This window comes from Puntigrus tetrazona, chromosome 7 (assembly GCF_018831695.1).
Source record: "Puntigrus tetrazona isolate hp1 chromosome 7, ASM1883169v1, whole genome shotgun sequence".
In the NCBI taxonomy this organism is placed as follows: domain Eukaryota; kingdom Metazoa; phylum Chordata; class Actinopteri; order Cypriniformes; family Cyprinidae; genus Puntigrus; species Puntigrus tetrazona.
Genome location: NC_056705.1, coordinates 9,089,676 through 9,112,890, shown reverse-complemented (window position 1 = coordinate 9,112,890; position 23,215 = coordinate 9,089,676). Strand labels below are relative to the sequence as shown.

General features: G+C 38.5%; 1 protein-coding gene across 1 annotated transcript in view; it reads right to left on the bottom strand.

Moving 5' to 3' along the window:
* Positions 1-606: 606 nt before the first annotated feature.
* The window catches only part of abhd17c (abhydrolase domain containing 17C, depalmitoylase), a 32,813-nt gene continuing 10,204 nt past the window's right edge, over positions 607-23,215 (bottom strand). The window contains exons 2-3 of the mRNA XM_043245376.1: positions 14,763-14,942; positions 607-2,643 (exon numbers count right to left, since the gene is read on the bottom strand). Coding sequence (XP_043101311.1) covers positions 2,424-2,643; positions 14,763-14,942 — 400 coding nt within the window. The 3' untranslated portion in view covers positions 607-2,423. The remainder of the gene's footprint in view (positions 2,644-14,762; positions 14,943-23,215) is intronic.

Below are 23,215 nucleotides of genomic sequence, written 5' to 3'. Positions count from 1 at the left end.
AGAATTTAGTTTTTTGTCAGTCGCTTCCATACGCACGAGCAACACTAGCCGGGTTTTCGACGAAAAATAAACTGGATGGCAAATTGTATTGATCATGTCGAGCGATAAACTATATTCCGCCCCTCTCCCGAATCCCAATCTCCTCGTGCTGATGTATAATAGAACTGATGCTCCGTTCTCTGCCTCATAAGGAATCCTACCAATTCACTTTGTGCTGCTTACATGCATGACAATAATATCTATTAATTGTACTGCTGGAGTTGGAAATGCTGCATTTAATGCAATAAAAACTAAATATTACTTTAATACAAAGCTACATTTTCAGCATCAGTCTTTCAAGCGTCACATGAGCTTTCAGATATCATTCCAATATGCTGATTTGCTGCTCGAATATTCCTTACATCATCATCATCGTTAAAAAAAATACTGCGCATGCAGTGCCGCTCTTTGAAAAAGTTGAAAAGGACTGCGTATATTTGAAATCGAAAACCTTTTGTAACAGCGTGATTATCTTTACCGTCACGTGTTCGACCTGAAAGAATGAGCAACAACATGAGTAAGATGAGTAAGAGGAAGATCTATTGAGCATCAGGAAAAGAAAACTAGTTTTGGTTTCCATGCATCCTTTATTCCTTTATATGCAATACAATAACCACTGTGTTGCATTGAAGCAACAACCAACAGAAAGAACAATAATCTGTCTCGCGGCACATTTAAGGCTTTAAAGATATAAAAAAAAAAAAATACAAATAAAAACAACAACAAAAAGAAACCTACACGTAAAAGTGTCTGTACCAACTAGGGTTATCTCTGCATTATATTTGCATACTGTGATTCCAGTGTCAATAAAAATCAAAGCTAAATACCATTTACTTCATATTTTACATACCTATATATATATATAAAGAGAGATGTAGAGAACGAGAGATGGAGAGAGAGAGAGAGAGAGGGGAGGTGGTGTACAGTACGGTTATCTTACAAACCAGCATTAAAAGAGGTGTAAATATTAATAATTACTGAAAAAACATTGTAAAAACATCAGTATCAAAAGCAATGACAGGCTCAGATGTGGTCAGTTTCTGCCATTCCTTAAAAAGAGTCTCAAGTCCACTGAGGTCAAAGAGCTTCATCTCCGAACAACGTCATACATGAACCGCCACCGCATAACCGTACAGCAATACAAGTCAAGTTAACCGACAACAGCTTCTGCTATGCATTAAAAACATACAATCAGACGATCGCACCGGGTCGGTGGCGACCGCCGTCCTTCATCATTGTGGAAATCGCTTCCGATCGTCCCGTCATGGTGAAAATGTCTACAAACAAAGACCTTCGTTCGCAGTACGAGGGGAAAAAACGTCGAATGAATAATTCATTTTTCCCGGGTTTTGATTCGTCCGTTGTCTGGAAAAGAGGATGAACGTCAAAACGGCGAGGAGGTGCGGTACCTTATTTTTTTTTTATCTAGCGAAGGTTCGGTTTTCACAGTGATTTTCCCATCAGAGTAGCAGCGAGCGGGAGCCCAGAGAAAATCTTCAAAATCCCCTTTCTGAGAAATCATTGACAGGAATGTCGGAGCGAAATGTCTCAAAACATAAGGCTTATTGTAAGGTCGACGCTAAAAGCAACGGAGAGAGCTTTAGGTTTCACATTTTTTAATACAACCCACGATTAAAATGATGTAGTGTTCGCGTCGAAACAATGCCCTGAATGCTGCGTTGCGACAAAGCACCGTGTTTCACCGCTGAAAAAAAACCAAAAAAATACAGTAAGACTCCTCTTTCCCCATTCTATTCAAAATCACAGACACGTCTTATTATCTACCGGTCGCGTCACTTCCACAGGTCTTCCAGTTTTAAATTAGCCCAAGTTACAATTATTTTGACCGAAAAGTCAGCGGCTTTCACCACACACACACACGTATGAACGCACCTAAACACACACTCACAAACTGGCCATGTAAAAAAAATCAGTCACTGGTTGATCTCGCACTAAATCAACTTGAAACATAAAACGGAATGCTATGACAATTCCCGCCAAAAAAAAAAAAAAAAAAAGACAATAACCTGAAAACACCCGCACAATAAAAGTGCAGTTTAATTAACCCTTGAGGAGCAATTAAAAAAAAAAAAAAAAAAAAACATTAGCAGAGGATAAATCAAATCGTCAAATGAATGCGGTGCAAAACGTCAACATTTCTTCATCATCAAGTATAAAAGAATAGAAAGTGGTTCGAAATCATTAAAACGCATTTTCCCCGTAGGGATGAAAACGCCTCGCTCCCAAGTATCGAGAGAGAGACTTCAGCTTTTTTTTTCGTCAGCAAGTGCAAGTACTGATGGCGTCCTCGGCCCTGGGTAAAGGGGAACCCTACACGACACGTGTGAGTGTGTGTGTGTGCGCGCGCGCCTCGGCCCGCCGCTTCAGGAGGTAGCCAGCTCAAACGTGATGAACTGTTTGAGTCTCTCGAGGTACTGGGCGTAGAGCTCGATGTCGTTGTGCCCGGCGCCTTCCACCCACAGGGGCTCCACGGCACGCGGACATCGCTCGTAAATGGCCAAACCGTGGGAGAAATCGATCACTTCGTCTTCTGTGCCGTGGATGACCAGCACTGGAGACGCCACCTTTGACACCTTGTCGATGCTGAAACACACGAAGACACACAGGAGGTATGTTAGGCAAATAAGAAAACCCAATGCTGGCAAACGTTTCACAAGTTGTGAATTCATCGAATTTTTTATTTTAAGACTAATCTACTTTATGAGGTGTTCTAGTCATACAAGGCAAACTTTAAATTCAATTTTTACTGTGTTTAAGCAACAGCTTGCATGCATTTTAAGTGGAAATTTGAAATAAATGACAACCGCATGGAAACATGTAGATGTCGTGATTACAATGTTGTGTACCCAAAAGAACCACAGTTGTTGGTACTGGTATTAGTAAAAGTTAATGATAAAATTCAATTGAATCTTTTGGGAGGAAAATGCTTCCCATAAGTATTATGCAACACAACGGTTTTCAATATCGACAATAATAAAAGATCACCAAATCGGCATATTAGAATGATTTCTAAAGGATCATGTGAGACTGAAGACTAGAGCAACCATGCAGAAAATTCAGCTTTAAAAATCTAATAATGACGTTTCGCAATGTGTTCACTATTTTTGGATTAAATAAATGGTTTGAGCCACTACTGACCCCAACATTTCCGATTGGTAGTGTGAAAAATGCCATTTTTAATGATATGTAAACACTGCTCAAAAGAAAAACAAACGCAAAAGATGATTAATAAAATGTCATCTGTCTGGCGAGACCGTCCATGTGTTGCGTTAACGCTCCACACATTTCAAAAACATGTTTATATCGCACTGCGTTACTCGTATCGTCAACAGTCATACATTTGCAGTAAACCGTTTTATAGGTGTGATCCTCTCAGGACGGTCCAGAGGAGTCTCAAACAGGCATGCTAATTAATTTGTCGCTCAACATGCCTAATTGTTGCTTATTTTCCTCATTGGTGCACAGGCAATCAAATTTGAGTAAGTGAGGAGATTAATGCGTGACACGAGCTGATGGAATAATTACACCGCCTATGAAGAATGATGCAGTTATCCAAACACCAACCAAATAAATATGCAGCATGAATTTCAGACGAACACATTCCAGTGGATGACAGACAAAGTGTAAATACTCTATTTTATCAGGCGACACGCAGGGAAATGCTTAAATTAATAGGGGAACTCTAAAGACTTTACCTCTTTAATTAACTGTTCGCAAAGTGCTTGACTGACAGGTGATTTGACCAATCATGACGCCAAATTCTTGACAGTCAAACATCAGACGAGAATAAATTAATTTCGGTGAACTTAAACTGGAAAGATTGTGTTCACCGACATCTTTCAGCCTTTAAACGTAAATATTCTGCTGTATAATCATGTTTAAAGTAATTATGAAAAGCGATGCTTGAACTGAGGCGCTACAGTGATCTATCACGACGCATTAAAGAGCCACAAAACTTGATTTGTTTTCCTGAAAAAGACCTGAAAACCTGTTGGATCTTGTCTGTCAGTAATGGTACAATTCTAAAATAAACTTATGAGTGATTAGTATATATTTTATGAGATTTTAATGCAAACTATGGCAATGCCACGACGTGGTCTAACACACAACGTAAATTTTCTAATAATAAAATGCATGAAACATGAAAAAGGTCACCCAAAAGATTTCACTCAAAAATAATTATTTTCACCCAAAAGTTGATGGAGGCCATTGACTGGCATCTGTTTGGTTATCAACATACATTAAAATGCAGGTTTCGAACAGCTTCAAGGTGAGTAAATCACCATTTTTGTGTGAACTATCCCTTTGAGATCTGATTACATTTAGTGTTACGTGCTACATTTAGTGCAAAATCACAGCACTGACAAAATCCATTCAATAGCATACATATTGATTAAATGCAGTAAACCATTTGAGAGCTGAAGTATTTGTTCAGACATTTTAAGCATGTGTCTAATGTTTTTAACCCCTTAAATGGCATTAAACTGGCAAAACCGAGGTTAACTTGGTATTTCATACTGAAAGTTTGGATGGGATTTTAGTTTTTTTTTATGCCAATAACCTTCAGTTATATCACTGCTGTGAGCTATGATTTGACACTTGCTATTTCTTGTTAGAGGCAGGTGGAACATTTCCATTCATTATGACATTTTATTGAACCAAAAATGAAAACACCACTGTGAACAGGAGGAGTCATCAATATTTTTAGGTCTGTGAAGAGAAAAACTGTCAATTTATAAAAGGCATATCTGCTATGCTAGCATATAAACAGACATCCTCATCGCTAACAAACATTGACTAAAATGCACAAAACTGCATTGTGTTTCCGTGGAGTCTGTAAGGGAGCAGAATTGATTTGCAGCATTGGCTGACTTCACCTTCACCTGACTCATCTTTTTCTTATTAAAAACTGTACTACCTCAACACACTTAATCCAAATATATTTATCCCCCCCAACCTGAATGATTCACTCTTCCCTAGGTTTGGACTTTCCATCTATTGCTGGATTTTCACCCGACATTTCACTCTTGCATCCAAGAAAGACTTCACAAAACACTACTACCAGTCAGTGTGAAGTTTTGAGTATTCGTTTAAGCTTTATAGGATACACCTCTTTTCTAAAAGGATCCCATTATAGTTTCCTAAAGTGTCAATTTTCAACATGTTTTTGAAAATTATTGACAGTCCAGATTGCACTGTTGTGGTCTTTTACTGATTGAGCGAAACACCTAGAACTAGTTCGAAAAAAATAGATTTTTCAAATAATCATTTAAAAAAAAATAGTTTGATTGACAAAAGTGGTTTCTAGAAGCAAAGTTGTTAGAAAGGAGAGGTTTGAAGTATGAATATTATGCAATGTACAACCCGTTTATGCCTTTAAAAATGACAAACCGCCCCTAGTGGTTGATTATTTCTCACAGACCTTTAAAGCCGTGAGTGAAACATGAAAACTGAGTTTACCTGGTCTCAAACATCATCTGCCACTGGTGGCCATGTTTTTTTTTAAGATACACAAATGTCCCCATAGACTAGTTATAGCCACTTATGTTTTTCCCTTCTTATAGTGCCAATAAAAGGGGAAAAAAACTACCAAGTAGCCAATCTCTGCAATTGTTATCCCTGCGACCTCAGCTTGAGCTCTTACTTAATTGGTCTAAATTCCTAAAAAAAAAAAAAAAAAAAAAAAAAAAAATCTTGCTAACACTGTTCAGGAAAACACTAATATGCCACTATTATTGAAATCCATTAAAGGATTGTTAGGCAGCATTTATTAGATCAGCCAGAAGCCAGGAAAACTCCACATAACACACAATGTACTCGTTATATCATAAAAAGAATGGCATCTACGCTAATATTAGTCCGTTTCTCAGTCCGAATCTAGATCAGATGGTGGATCAGCACCAAACCTGATGTCTAAAGCTCTGAACACCAAGGTGAGCACCAAAATAAAGTCCTTTACACAATCTGACATAGCTGCATTTAGACTGGAAATTAAGTGCTGTTGTCCAGTCAGAGGAGAACTGACCACCGACTGAGCCTGGTTTCTCCCAAGGTTTTTTGTTCTCTATTGTCATGGATGGAGTTTGCCGCTGTCGACTCTGGCTTAATTAGTTGGGGACACCTCATTTCTAGTGATTGTTGATTGATTTGATTACACAGATCTTATTTAAACGAAGCGGACACTTTATTCTCCAATTTGATACTGTTCAGTGCTTTGACAATTTGTATTGTTAAACGCACTATATAAAGTTGATTGATAGGTAAACCATCAAGCCTTTATTTTGGCAGAAAACCGAGGAGACCTTTAAGGGTCTTTAATGTTGCATATATAGTATATAGCATATAAGTATGTCCAGATTTATCTGCAAACAAACAGTACAATCACAGAGGCCGATATATACTATATAGCATCTCTTAACTGCTTGACTGTCCAGCGCTTGATGTCAGAGAGAAGGCGAGTCCAGTTGCTGTATTTATACTGTGGAGAACGCACATTGAAACCGTTTTGTATATTTAAAATCGGTACACTACTGACTGGAAGTTCAAGAGTTCATTTAAAGAAAGCTAAGCCAACATGACCCATGGAGCAGGGACGGGAAGCAATATCGCAAGTGCAGATACGAGACGAGACTCCGTCTCTCTGTTCCTCTTTACCCCTCGTCAGTCTCCAAGAGACCTTGACTGTAGGAGTCAACCCTCGCCACATTTTAATATTCAAACCATGCCACACTGCAGCCCGCAAATCTACAGAGACAGGCGAGTCATTAAACTTTCATTCAGCCTGACTGTCCATTCACAACAGGCTTTGCGAACACCCACCAAACCTCACACACACACAACATCCTATGTCCCTCGAGTCCACTGGATCTGGAATCAGTAACTGGAAGAGAAATCCTGGACTTGGCAGTAGTGGTTTTCAAAACTCACACCACCAGATTTGCTTCCAGTCTTGTAATCTAAGGATTATTTAAGGTGTTATGTTTGTTTGCAGGAGGCGTTCATACCGACAGGACTTTGAAAGCATCTCCCATGTCTGTGTTTTTCAGCAAGAGTCAGCGATTTCCACCGAGCATAGGTGCCAGCAACTTTTGGCAAATGTAGAGTAATCAACAATGATGCGGTGCAATAATGCAATAATAGATTTTATTTTTTAGTCTAATTTTAGATGACTAAATATTGTAATTTTTTAGTCGACAATCTATAGAAAACTTTGGCTTAAGTATAATGGATTTAGTTACAGTCTAACGCATTTAAGCATTTCTCAAATTTCCAAACTTGTTATATAGATATGGTTTTATCGTGATAGACGCATTAAACTGGCGAAACACAACATGCTTTCATATTAAAATGAAATGAAACCACTTAAAGAACGTGGTATTATCCATATTCTTACTCTCGCTTTCTACACACAAAACGTTAAAAATTTTAATGCGTGTATGTAAGCTTATGTCCTGCTAGTTGCGAGTTACGCATCTAACGCATCCAACCACACAGCAGATTAGTTAAAAAAAAAATGGATCTGATTCCAAATACCCCCTGCCTAACATTGGTCTCGTTTTTATTCTTTGACATTTTTTCCACATACGAAAAAAATAAGATAAAGTCATTTTGAATGGATTTTACATTACATCTATTGACATTTTCGTCACGAGATAACACTGGTGTGAAAGCCCCTTCAGCCAGGTACATGACGGAGCGGCATCTGTTAAACATCTCTCATCACAAGTTGGGTTGACATAAGGGGTTGTGAGGGAGAAAAACAGCTGTTTCTCTCCAAGACAGTTGAGGAACATCTGTACTTCACTCTGATAACAATCAAACAACAGATGTGTCCAAATTAATTATGAAACACCATTCTCTTTTAACTCCCAAAAGCACCATTCCTTTAAAAGTATAACTCATCCAAACATGAAACGTTTGATTATTTATTCACCCTCGAGGTGCTTCAAACTGTGTTTTTGAAAGCACCAAGACATTTTGAAAGATGTCCATGCAGCTATGCTCATATAGAAACTGCACAATTAATCAAAACCTAAATGATAGTTTAATGTGGTCACAAAAGCTATGATTTAATTCAAATATGCAGTGCAAGGTTTCAGACTGAAGCTCAGCACTCTTTTACGAGCAAAATGTTTTGACAGACAGACAGATATATTTTTCCCCGTCTTTCATCAAATTCAGCATGAAACCAAAGCGCATTCTTATCATAGGGCAACTTTGATTAACTTTTCTGATCACTTAAAATGTTGACTAGCGAACATTTTATATATTAGTTTTAATGTGTTAAATGCTCAATTTGTACAGTCAAAACTTTAAATTAATTTTTATTTTTGTTGTGTAGTAGTAATTTGTATTTTTGTAAAAGTCATTTGTAGACCATAACCAAATCATGGACTGTTCTTATTTTTAAAAAGCGCATATGAAAGAGTGATCAGAAAAACTAATTATATTCTTCCCTATTCCCTTATTAAAGACCTAATTAGCAATAGTTCATAATGACCTTACTTTACACAAAGATAGAGCAAAAAAAAAACAAAAGCACCATGGAAGTTTTAAGATTTATGTGCTACTTTCAAAAAAAGGCCTAGATTGTTTGTGAATAATAATTTAAATATTCATAAGACTGAAACAACTACTTTTAAGTTTTGTTGTCTTGCAGTTATGCACTATGAATTGTCATCAAATGCAAAGAGCTTCAAGACCATCCCTCATTTTCCCCATTGCTCTATGAAAAAAACAACAAAAAAAAAAAAACAGGTTTTAAACAATGAGGGCAAGTAAAGTTTGAGGTGCTGAATTTCACCTCTGACCATATCTCCATCGCAACCTTCGCCCGACTTGATGTAAGAGCAAAAAACTATTTACTTGAAGCTTCACCTAATCCCAGCTCTTCAATCCTCATAACTCTACTCCTCATCTTGCTCAAACAAAAAAAAAATTAAAAATTTGAATACGCCCACTCCAAGATTTCACATTTTATTAAGGGGAACGAACGACGTGTTAAACCATAATGCTTTTGACAAATTGCAAGCCGGCATCAAGACAGCTAGCTCATTAACACCTCCCGTCAGCTGGCTGCGTGTTCATTACGGGTCTTTGACGGGGCCGACTGGCGAGCTATTAGAGCGCAGAGACGGTTCAATCTCTCACAACCGTAGCCTCTCATTATGAAACACTGACAGAGCTGACGGAGTAGCAGAGAATCAGGCCTCCGCGACTCCTATTCATCACCCAAAAGAGAGCGAGAAAAAGAACATCTGCCTCTGAGAGAGAATCACTTTGATTACAATGAAACACTCCCCGACCATCGCTTACCCACCCCCTACGCCCCGGTCTGGAGCGGAGAAGAGCAAACGAAACGAGACGGAGGACGTTTCCGTCAGTCTCCTCCTACAGACGCGTTTCTTAAGCCTCGACAGCATTCTGTTGGAGAGCCACAGCTGTAATCTTCCCATTATAGCCCTTAATCTTGCAATTTGATCTTGTCGCTATTTAATTAGATTTAAATATGAGGTCGGATAAAACGGGATCAGCTATTAAGAGACGTCCCAGACCGGTCGCTGGCGCCTAATCGCGTTTAATCCAAAAATCCGCATTCTGCTTTCCCATTCAGACCCAACTTAACCGAGGCTTGACTTCCACGCCTCGTGAAGAACGACTTGGATAATTTAGCATTATTTTGACCTCCTCCTGTTCCTTTCCTCTTCGAATACGGATCAAGAAAGCCTTTCATGGACAGTTTGAATACGGGAACCGAAGACCTGTGACCTCCATCAGCATCTCTAAGAGGGCTCCGCTGAACCCGGGAGTATCGGGTCAACATCCAAATGAGCGGTCATGTGAGCTCCTCGGAGGTGTTAGCCATAAACCTTTTGTGATGCCTCTTAAGGGCGAAATCTGATCACAGCCAGAAGGTAGCATTCTAAAGACAAAAGCTAATGACAAAAAAAGCGAAACCGAATACCAATTTTAAAGGCAAGTAAGCTTACTTGGAATACACTTAAAATAAGGTGGCAGCAAATATTAGCAAAAACAGTAGGGGATTTGCGATAGGATTGTTTTTTCAAAATGTATTTACAATCCCCTCTTTATTGTGTGTGGATTGAGTTTTAACGGTTAAATAAAAAAAATGCAAAAAAATACGCCTAAATTGAAATAATGAATTGTACACAATCTAACGTTGATATATTAAAAGTGTTTAGGACACTAAAATCAGTTTTATTTCTTAAATTTAGATCTCTTCTGTACTTGATCGGTTTTAATGCTTTATATATAAAATCCAAAACAATATATTAATAATAAAATATAATTTATTATATATAAAAATGTATTTATTTTTTATATAAATGCAAATGTGTTGTCCTTTTACACGTTCCTGGTTTTAAAATGTAAATTTATTGCCAAAAACACTTGTTTGAAAGCATATTATATAACAATTCCTTTTTAATTATTTATTTGCAAGCTGCTGCACAACAGATGCTCAATGATAAAAATACACTCGATTTAAAAAACAAAATTTGCCAAGTTCCATGACATCCCGCATTATACTGTAAATTATTTTTTTTTTAAATTTTTTTTTGGCTGGTTCCACATCGTGGAAACCATAAGGCCCTAAAATAGCAACTTCTTTGAAATGGAGAAAACGCAGCTTGAAATGCTCCGGTTTTAATCTATTTGAATGCAAGCACCAGCTGATGGTGACATCTTGTCAGAAAGAGCTCACAATTACAACTGACGATGAGACATGGACGCCCACTCCGATGCGTTACGAGATGCACTCGGAGAAATCCAGACCGACAACTAGCACTCAATCTCACTGATTGCAAATTCTGTTTACGCTCGCTTTACCTAATTGTGCATGTACTATATGTGGCCAGTTAAACTCGGATACACTTGTCCAGTCAAAACTGATTTAAAAGTTTGCAAAATAAAAATGTGAAGACTGGAGACTGGTTTGAACGCAGAAATACCTCATTTTAATTCGCAATAATATTTCAGAATATTATGCAGCCTTAGTGAGCAGAAAATCGTAAGGATGACCCCACGTTTTTAAATTGTTTTAACCGATTACTGAAATGCGAGACTTGGAGCGTTACGGTTTCTCTCGCTGGTTTGCCTCCTCTCACACTCTCTGCCAAAACATTTCCATATTAAAAGCAGGAAGCCACTGAGAAAAATGTCTCGTGACATGCACAGACAGAGTCGTTGTTGCATCGCACTTGCTATTAAGATTTTGATAACACTTCTAAAAGAGCGTTTTGAGTCACACATTTTGTTGGTGTGATTTAAAATTTCCGATGACAAAAAAAGAAGCTGCATGCGAAGAGAGCGACAGAAAAGACATTATTACAAACTTGTAAAAAGCTGAAGCGAAAGGGTTCGCGGCTCGTGATGAGGGAATATCATGACCGATATAAGCGAGCGTGAAGATAGGTCTCCTCCGCTGCGCAGGTGAGCCGTTTCTCGCCGGCTTTATCTCGGCAGCCAGACGCGGAGGTTACAGTCGAGATGAAGGGAATGAGATTCAGAAAAAACGTGCGTCGCTTTTTCTGGGAAAAGCGTTGCGCGCTCGGAGACACAGTCAAGGGTGTCAACTATCACGACGGGGGGGGGGTTTCAAAAGAGCTACTTCCATTTTACCAGGAATGCTTGAAGATAATCTGTGTAATCTGACGTGTTTCAAGCTGCGTAATATAACAGTACGAAAGCAACTGCAGTCTCGCGCCGCCGATCGAGGGTTTTCGCGACCGGCCACGGGGACTGCTTTTAAGAGCAATTACATGTATAGAAGCTCGCGACAACTTGTCCAAGCAAAACACACCTTCTGTCAGCGCAGACGTCCTGCAATTCTCGGGTTTGAGGACTTGGCGAGAGGTTTTCTTCGTCCCTGGCACCGAGTCTCAATTTAAACCCGTGTTCGAGCGTGTTTGTGAGTTTATACTGTATAAGTCATGTACGAGCGTTAGTTGCAGTTATATTGGCAGCCGTTCTTTTCTTTCTTACGCTATGCAATTATAGGCTATCCACATGCTCGGCATGCTTTATACATCACAGATGCATTTTATATGACAGAAGCACTAGCATTCAAATGTTTGAAGTATGCAAGATAAAAGAAAAACTGCAATGCTGTGAAATATTATTACGATCTAAAATAACCTTTCTACTTGACTATGCATTGTTATAAGTGTTTTTTAGAGTAAAGCTTTTATTTCAGGATTCTTTTATGAATAGTAAAGAAAATAATGTCTTTTTGATCCCTTTAAAACATCTTTGCTGAATAAAAAAAAAAAAAAATAAAATCTTATGTAAAATAAATGTAATTATTGATATGACTGTGTTGGCAAAAACAACTACACTATCTTAAACATTATTATGTTATATAATTATATATACACACGTTTTTATTATATTACGTTTCCTAACATTCTTAATCAAAAAAAAAAAAAAAAAAAAAAAAAAGACTTTTCCTTGCACAAAATCTAGGATTTCTTTCTAATAAATAAAATCTTAAATCAATAAAATCAAGTACTGGTAAAATAAAAGTGTGATGCATTTTTAGTAATTGTAATAAAACCAAATAAATATTAAAAAAGCTGAAAGCTTAAAAAAAATAGAAAGGTTGCCTTAGCAACTAATAAAAAAGGCATAAAACAATACTAAATACTAATATGCTGAAACTGGTATATTTTTTTTTAGCTTAGAGTTATATAAATAATTACATTAACAATACATATAATACTAAAACACGATTGATGACAGTATGAACCTAGAAAAATTTTTCACTAAATATAACACCCTTGTTATATTAACTACATTTGACTATTCCACAACAAAAACGAACCTAAAACCGTTTTAAACCCGTTCATCAACACAAACCGTAACTAGCCATGCTGTGTGACAGTAGTACAGCTGTGTGCTTAACTACTGTCACTACCAAAAAAAAAAGATTAAAGTTAGTAGTGTCAAAAGGGTTATGTATATTAATTAAACTAATGTCCACTACCAGCCATAAGGATATAGAAATATTCCAGCATAAACACTATATCAGAACCTCCACCAGCTAACATTTCTACTGTATACATACCATCTAGGTTGCACAAAATGGTCTGCATATTGGGAATTTTACAAAAAAAAAAAGTATGCAAATCATATATACTGCCCATATACAAACCTCAGTTTTCATTACATTACTCTGCGTCTCTCACCACTTTCACTTTGAAGCAAAAGATAAAACCCCAAATGGCTACAGCACTGAGACGCTTGAAGAAAGGAAGGCAAATGGCTCACTTTTAGCACTTTCTTGCTCGGCGTGGCGAAACGCAAGTCACTTCCCGCTTTATAAAAACTCGGGAGTGTAGAAGCTAAAATAAACTGCACAAATGGAAAAGAAGAGGTAAGGGAACAAAGCTTGAGAGAAGCTGTCGTGAAGGCTGGATGGGGTTTACAGGATGTAACCGAGTGGAGGAAAGCTTGCCGTGTCGACTCGACTAGTTCAGATCCCTGTTGTATGAGTGATGAGGCCGTTCTGAGCTTCCTGACGTTCCTGCTAGCATCTGTGTGGATACTGCGGTGAACTGTGCGCAGCTTCAGGCGCTTACTGGTTTGATGCTACACGCCACCAAACCACCCGAAGCCCACTCATAGATCATCTAAAGCATATTGCACTCAAAACTGGAAAACGACGCATAAAGATTTAAAATCATACACAGTCGGTAAAACATTTAAGGTCAGCTTTTTTTTTTTTGTTTGTTTGTTTTTGAACTTTTCTCAGCTGCATCTTTTTTTACTGAAAACCAAAAATATTGTGAAACATTTTTCCCATTTTAAAATAGCCGTTCTCTGAATGTATTGTAAAAATGTAATTTATTCCTATGATGCAAAGTTGAATTTTCAGCTTTATTAATCCAACCTTTAGTGATTCTTCTACCCATTTTTTCATAATCTTATACAATGCTAAATGCTGTTACAGTATATAATAAAAATATAACTTCATTGATAATTCATGTTAGCTCAAGTCCATTTAACAATTTGAAAAGATGCAACATTTTAATAATGTATTAGTACCTTTAAAAAATTAACTAGTATGGTAGTATGCTCATGCTAACTAATGTAGTTAATTACATTAAATTGATCCTTTAAAGAGATGTCCAAAATGTCTTCATTGTCACTTCTGTTCAATTTAATGCATCCTTACTGAATTCTCAGAAGAGAAGAGGAGGAAGAGGAAGAAGAGACGAGAAGAGGGAGAAGAGGAGGAAGAAGATGAGGAAGAGGAGGAAGAGGGAGAAGAGGAGGAAGAGGAGGAAGAGGGAGAAGAGGAAGAGGGAGAAGAGAAGGAAGAGGGAGAAGAGAAGAGGAGGAAGAGAAGATATTATAGTTAAGATTTAAGTCTATAAAACAATTACTTGAAAAACAAATGTATAAAAAAAAAGTTCAAACTAATTTTTCCTTCCAACTTAGTTGAATTAAACCTAATCTACTAATATGAACTCAAAAATGTTCAATAAACATTATATATACACATTAATAAAAGGCTAATAAAAAAAATACTAATACTTTAACTTGCTGAAAATGAAATGCTGAAAAAGTAATTTAAAATATTTAGATAGCATTTCAAGCGCGCTAATATAGCACTGTAGTGTAGCTAGAAGAGACTGCGTCCTCATGCATTGCATTCTGGTGCACAGATGTTTGGATCTCACCTCGGGAAGGCATCGAAGCAGTAGGTTTTGCGGGTGTCAGGAAAGGCCACACGCAAGCCGGACATGAGGGGAGAGTGGAGGATCACTGCTGCACACTCGTACCGAGACGCCAGGTCCACCGTCGGCACAGTCCCTATGCTCTGACCGTACAGGATGATGTTTTCCGGAGTCACTCCATACCTTGAGAACAAAGAGGCGAAATTTAAAAAACAGCTGCAAATCATTGCATATCACTTCAACGCTTCAAGCGCGCTACAAGTGTGGCGTCCTCTCATCTGTGTGGGTGAAATCACCTCTCAAATGCAAACAGCTTGTGATGTTTACTTGGAATTGCGTTTGTGTCTATAGCAACACCACAATTTCTGGCAAAACGCATTTCCATCAAGCGTATTATTAGATAATCCAATTGGACAAAATAGCCTGTTAGGTCAATAACAGAAGAGAGACCATTAAAAATAGAGGCATGGAATGCAGATATAAACTCATAAAAAGAGCTAAGTGAGTCCCTGAGCTAGCGAACGCAGAATGAAGCTTTATTTGACACTTTAAGATGTGCTCAAAAGAAATGCCAGAGGGGGCGAGCGGGAAGTCAAGGTGGAGATAGAGAAAGAAAGGGGAAAATGCGCTGCTATGCTCTTCAGGTTTTTGTTCTCTGACTTTCCCAGGCAGCTCTGCAGTCGGGTCTGACACCTGGTCACCGGCAGAAAGCAAACGCGTTTGATGTCTGACCTCAGATCAGGCTTTTTCAGGTTTTTACCGTAGGCTCGCCCAGGGCCGCGTGAGACGAGGTAGAGAAACAAAGCAGCCGCGAGCTGGAAGTCTCGAAAGCACGCGCGCCTGTACAAAGTGTACAGTGGAGAGGGCTTTGGCGAGATTTTATAAAAAAAGGAACCCGTCGCGGTCTCCCACACAGACGGATATTACAGGGTAAAAGAGGAGGCTGAGAGCACTCGTGAAAATAAACAGCCACCCATGTGACCGAGCTGATAGACACTGGGAAATTCTGGTTTAGAAATCAAGTTTCTAGAGATGAGATGAAACGAGAGAGGAAATACATCACAGAGGTAACTCATTTCCATTGGGAACAATCCTCGTTGAGAGGCAACTTATAGTGCGAAAACTTTGAGTACTTAAAAATCCAGTTTATTCAAAACATGCTGGGTTTAAATTAAAAACACTTAATTCAATGAAATTCAGTTGTTTTTTTACTGTAAACGGTAAAAATATTTCTACATGTTAACTTGAGGGAAGGTAACATATTGGGCCCTATCACACACCCCTAGCAAGCGTGTTTGCTAGATTTAGTCCGACTGAGTTCTCATTTTCCCGTCAAGCGCCACGTCAATTAACTAGCAAACCCATTAAAGAGCGCGTCAGTAGAAAATGCGCCTCTGGGCGGGTCCGCAGCATACGCTGACTTTTGCTTATTACATACAGGGATGAGCAGCTGCACACATGCCAAATAATAAAAACTCAAGGATTACGGTGTAAAATTATATTATTGCATGAGCTACATACATACAGTAATTGTAATGGTGGAGAGTAATAGCGTTTATCAGAATTAGCCTCGCGCACGAGCAGATCTGTTCAGTTTTTGCGCCTGCAAATTCCAAAGGGATTGCAATGGGAAAGGGAGATGAGGCTGATCGATTTATTGCACGTCACGCAAAAAGAAAATAGGGACAACACATTAGAACAATCCGCCTCGGCGCACCGGCTATTCCCGTCGTTAAAATAGCAAAAGTGGATTTGGTGCATCTGCGCTGAGCTTTAGACTTTTGACAACTTTTTATTTTAAAAATCAATTTTAGTACATGCTTAAATTAATACCGACCAATTAATACTTAGTTTCATTGTTATTTTTTATGTTGCTAATGTTAACTAATGCACAATGTTTAACAAATTTTTTTATAATAGTAGTCCAAAATGTAACCATGCCTGCAAAAATATAAATTGTTTTTGTATACAAATAAACGAAATTACAAAAGTATGATTTTATGTCTCATATGAAACTATGATGCGCAAAAATGTATGGGGGTGGGGTGAAATTTAAGAACTCAATTTTCTTTAACCAATGGTCCACAGCATTTTTAAAATGATTAACTGAATAATCAATCGATAAAGTAATTTAAGTAAAGCATCAAAAGCACCAGAAGATTCGGACCAAAAAGACACGAGGGTCCACAAAAAAATATGGGTGGACAGGAAAACTTTCTGAATTGAACTATAAAGAACTCTGAGTGCAGAGAGGGAAATAAAAAAAAAAAAAAAAAAATCAACACTTTCTACTCCCTTGGAGTAAGTGTCCTACAAAGATCAATGCAAGGGCATGTCATAGAGTCTTCAGAGAAGACACAAACAACTCTGGATGACAGCTGAGACTAGTGTCTCACAGAAGATCTTCCAGTCATACTCTTCATTTACAAAGTTGTTTGAGGATCAGAGGCAATCCCTCAAAGGATCTGCAGGACCTCCTATCTCTCGATAATTCACCGATCCACCAAGATCCAAGAAAAGCACTGCAAAGGAAGTTACTCACAGGAGGTTACAGAAGACAAAAACAACATACTGCTGTCCATCTCACAACTTGCAGAAGACCACCAAGATATTCAACAACACCACTGCAGCGATGTGTGAACGGAGAGGACAAGAGTTGAACTTTCTGGTGAAAAGTACATGCTGTTATGTTTAGAGAAAAACACCACATACCACAAAACTCCACAGCAGAATGTCAAGCTGGAAACTCTCAAACAACCATCAGTAATTCAACATAACCTAAAAACACAAGGTTATACAACAACTAACTCACGGAAACAGGAAATGTCATTTTTCTAAAGGCGAAGATAAAAAAAAAACCCAAAAACACTCAGAAGAAAGTTAGCTCGATATCAGGATACCAGGATTGGTTTGGAAAGGGAACCAGGCCAAAACAAACCAATCAGAGGCACTTTTCAAGCTTCAATATGCTTCCTGTCACTCATACGCTGGGAGTTCATTTTCTAGGAGAAAAACCGTTTGATTCAACATGCAGGGAAATTAATTATTCTTATATCTGATATCATTTCAGGAAAAATCCAAGCGTTGATGGTGAGATAGCGAGAACAAGGGTGTGATAACACCTCAAGGGCCGACAAAACAAATCCATTTCCACATACTGTGAAAACATCAAGAGATCGATCCGAAATCAAGCTCTGAAAGAGGGAAAACTCTCCGAGCCAGGACAAACACGCTGCGTCTAGCACAAGCATCCCCTTTTTTCCTAGGTGGAAAACTACTGAAAACACAAGCACATCGAAAACACGCAAGTCAATGCAAATGCTGTGTTTCCTTAGCCTGAATTAAAGCAATGAGAAATGGCTTGTCCAAACAAGCAGCGGGTCCGATTCCATGGAACAACTGGAACGAAAACACATTGCTGTGTTTATACCCGAAGCGGCACAACAGCTACGCTGTTTTTTTGAGCTGAAACAATGCGAGAACCAGAGGGAGAGACCGCGAAAGATGCGTGTTTTTGTGTGCGCGTGTTAATCTGGGGGAAAAATAAGAGGAGCTCTGTGATCCTGCAAAGGCCGAACGACGCACACGCATAGTAGTCTGCTTCGTGAAACCGTCCTTCCGCCAAAGCAAACATTTACAGACGGATTTTGGGCTGAAATTCGCATGCTGTTGCCAACCTGAAAGGTTTACCCCGAAAATAAGGCTCGCTGTAAATGCCCCGCTGGGTTCTCAATGGAAACAGATGCATGTCTATGACTTACAATTTCTTAAGTAATCCGTATGCGTATGAATTATGGATATGCAAATGACGCCTCAAGTAAGCACTGGTGTGTGTAATAGAGTAGCAGCGCTGTTTACTTGCAGGAAGGGTCTCATGTTATCCTATAGAATGCACAAACCATATTGATGGCTATTCAGCAACTGCATTGTTCGCAGGAAACTTTTTAGAGGGCCCTTGATGAGAATTGACTGTCAGAAATGGTTTTGTGAAAAGAGTTTCAGCTTTCGATTTGTACAAGCAAAGCACTTCAGGCTAGAAACTCTCACTGTGTCACACGTGCAAAATTGCAACATTAAACATGCTGTATCTCACAACAGACAGAATAGTGTTCAGTAGCAGACTCGGGAAAGTAAAAATACCCTTCATTTTCTCTATTGAAGAGTATTTTTAACTGTAACTTGTTAATCTTTAAATACAGGCGCAATGTGAACTACAAGGTTGCTAACCAGTGATGTGACATTATTTCAATTCTTTTAAAATCAACAACTTGACAACCTAGCTCGTTACAAATGATTCTGCAACAGAATCGCCAAAAGCGCAGATCATGCCACGCCCGTGCATATTTTGCAATATTTCTATAAATGCAATATTTAATCATTTTCAGTGATTCATGGGATTACAGGATTTTCATTAAAGAAAAAATTAAGTTTACAGCACCCTTAAGAGTTTTAAAGTGCCCCAATATGGATTTTTAAAAATGACCTTTTTACGCATTGCGTAACACAGCTCTAAGTGAATAAAAACATCACCTCTGAATTTTTTTTTTTTTTTTTTTTTTTTTTTTAAGCGATGCTGGCATCAACATAAAACATTAGAATATTCCCTTCCCAAATCCTTCTTTGCCACTAGGTGCTGCTTTGAGCACTTAAATAGTAGTTTGCCAAGCAAATGAGACCAATCACCGCAGGTTAGCGTCACGCAAGCGAGGTGTTTGGAAAAATTAAATCGCTGAACAAATCGTTTGGGAGTCATTGAGCAAATAAGGTTTAAAAAAAATAAATGCATATCAAAGACAATGAAAGTGTTTTTTGACCTTGCATGCATGTCAGTTTGTTGTTGGGGACTCCCAGAACTGAAATACGAACCTTTCATTAGCCATGATAGGGGCACTTTAATATTAACACTTAAAACAATGATGCAACTCTTGTTGTTTTGTTTGCAAGAATCGGCTTAAGCATCGAAACGAGGACTTGAGGCATGAAGGGACCAGAGTTGGCTGAAGTTCAAACTTTATGAACTTCCCTGCACTTGACAGACACAGTAAACGTCGACCTCACGACCTTTGTCGAATTCTTCCTTCATCATTAACAGCAAAAAGAAAGAAATGAGAGTCAGTACAGAAAGTTTAAAGAATACAAAGTCTACACTGACCAAGAACACGCACACACACAAAAAAAAAAGTTGTTAATTTACTACCAAACCCTCCTTAACATGGCTTCCCAGCTGTACAGGATTAAAAGACTTCATGCATCTTCATCCACATGCCATTTTTTTTTAGCAGTAACTGAATGTCACACGGATGTGGTTCAATGTTCCTGGCTGTGGGTGAAAAGGGCATTTTAATTAGCCGGCATTGCTGATAATAACTTGAGCTTTATCCATAACTAATTTTCAGGCAATTCATTAGCTGTCCTCGCACAGACAAACACTTTTTAGGTCCAGCGCACTGCGAGGAGAATCCAAAGCAGCTCGAAACTAGCAAGGTTAAAATTCAGGGGCGTTTGTTTAGCCCCTACCGAACAGAGAAGACACGATTTAAAAGACTTTATTCACATCATGCATGATACCGGATCAGCTCCAAATCCAAGTGAGCTACGCAGAATTTTAAAACATCACAGGTGCGTAAAGGCGGCAATCTAATAATGCTTTACAAGGCACCTATAATGCAGTGAAACAAGGATAAATTGAGAGCGATGACCATAGACGCTCAGAAAATAAATAAATAATAAATTATATAAAAAGAAACTCAATGTTAATTCCAAAATCTAGTCTAAAGGCAATGAACTTTTTGTATGAAAGACAGTCGTCGTCTACTAGAGCGTTCCGAATCAATTGCAGTTAGCATGCATCCTACGTAGGCAGCAGAGCAGCTCATTCGGTTTTAGAACAGGACTACTGAATGCTAAGTAACAAGTCTTAAAACCTAACACGAGTTTCATTCTATCCAACACGCCAATCCTACTTGCAATTACAAATAATCCTCCAAAAACCTCAATCCGACTATTGACACCAAAGACTGTTCTGAACCGTCAGAGCAAGTTATTCTATAAGCTCAAGAAAGCGAATGCATCCTTATAAAACGCCCAGTGAAAAAGCCTGGTTACACAGCACGCTTTCACCTGTCTGCGTCCCGGAAGAAAGAAACGTCTGTTTTAAAAGGATGTCCTCTGACCTCACATGCCTCTTTAAAGAGAGACTCCACGTGTAAATGTTACGGAAAGGTTTAATTTACTGCATGGAGACGAGCTCCTAAAGCACTTTAAAATCCTTTTACTGCTTTCCTGTGCAGTCAAGAGTGACCTGCCAACACCAGATTACTTTAGGTTCATGAGATTACTTCTCTCAATGGAGGAGTCAAACACCACACGGATAAAATAAAATGCAAATACTCTAACAAATTTGATTTTGTCTTCCTGGTTAAAAAAAATGAATTTCCATTTTAAAAAGTGGAGAGTTTGCCCAAATATGCAAATTCTGTTATCAATTTACTCTCACATGCTGTTCCAAAGAGTGTGTTTCTTATACGGCGTGCATAAGATATTTTAAAGAACCTGCTTTGTGCTTATGAAAAGTCAACGGTGTCCAACATTGCTTGAACAGAAACATTCTCCAAAATGTCTTTAGTATTTCACTAAATGATTAATTGAATTTATGGGCCATCTCTTTACAGGTGCTGTACGTAGGACCGACAACTAGTGGTTGAACTAGGTATTGCAGTCCAAATTCAAGACATTAAAAGGAATAGTTCACCCAAAAATGATAACGGTCATTTACTCAACCTCAAAAAAGTGACTCTACTCACAATACTGTCCATGTAAATGTCAAGTAAATATATTTGTGATCCATACTTCTGAATTCGGGGAAAAATGACCCCTTAAGCAATTAGACTGTGTAAAACAATGGCTATATACAGCTGTGAAACATTTCCGTGAGCCAAACCCCTTCAACATGAAATATTTACTCAATGTCCTTGAGATAGTGAATATTTTAATAAGCCATTTGAATCATCACAGCTCTTTGATGTCCATTAATGGTCACACTGACCTGCAGGTAGATAAAAAAAAAAAAAAAAGATATTTATTTTTCCTCTCATTATGACAGATTTTTGAGCTTTTTTATGTATTTCATGATGCTGACATCAAATAATGCAATTTATTTCTTTTTAATTTTATTTTTTTATGGTAATGGCTATCTTAAAACTGGTTAAAAGTCTAGTAGTCAGAATACATTCTCACACATGACTCACTCCAGTTTTATGTAATCTGTAATTAAATAAACTGCAATTTCTGAGTAATCTACTCAGAACTGGTTATGACCAAAAACGTCAAAAGGGAGCATCAAAAAGTGCCCCAACTTTTAATAAAGAACAAAGTCCTTGAAGCATCTGGAATTGCAAAATGAAACCTGGATAATTATCAATACTTCCAGTTGTGAGACACGTATAGCAGAAATACCAAAAATATCTTTGCCCATATGGGGTGATTTTGAAAACAATGAGTCGCAGTTAAAAACGCATGCATTCGACACCAGAGGCCCAATCAGACCTGAATCAAATCCAAGCAGAAAGCTTCCTGACCTCAGGTGCTCAAGAGTGTTATGCCAGGATCCAGACTACATTATATAAAAGACACCTGCCCAAGTCTGCAGGTGTAGTTAGCATGCAGTCGATGACAGAAACGCATTCACAGAATTGGGAAAGACTACAAGGAGGGAAGGAAGCAAACATAAAAGGATCAGTGGAGATAGATGAACTGTGGTAAAAACTGTGTAGGTGTGAAAGGCAGAGGACGACGAGCCAGATTTTATGGTTGCTATGTCTGTCACATAAACCCAGGACAGTTAAAAATTAGTCCACGCTTCACTGCAGAGCGCACTTGCTTCCTTCCTGCTCTCAACCCACGTCTCTGTACGACTTACTAGTAGTTTCTCAGTCATAAGCTCACAGACAGACTAGTAGAAGAATCAGACGGAGACGCAGCTGCTCGTCTCAGCGGGTGAGCGTTAACAGCTACAGCGGCTCTGCTCCCTGCTGCGTTAGTTAATGGCCCTGCCGACTCGCAACACAACTCCTGACTAGCTTGAAAGTAGTCTGGGTGGGCTCTTGAGGTCTCGGCAGAGTCGTTTCTCACGCTGACGAACTCAATCTACTGTCCCGCTTGGATCTGGTATTAAAGTTTCCCTCAGAAGACGCCGGTTGTTACACCGAGGGGTTTTCTGGGGTTCACATACACTCGAAAGATTTACTTATGCTTTCTAAGAAGCATACAGTGCTGAGGGGAAGATTTGTGTGGAGCATCCCAAAAGTTCACATCACCCTGGTTCCCTGCATAAAAACCCAAAAGGACTTTGTCATTGGTTTCGATTATAGAAGGACTCTTAAAGGGATAGTTCTGTCTGACACTTCATAGACAGTAAAGGTCTAGAAACGTAGCAAAAGACATCAGTAAAATAATCC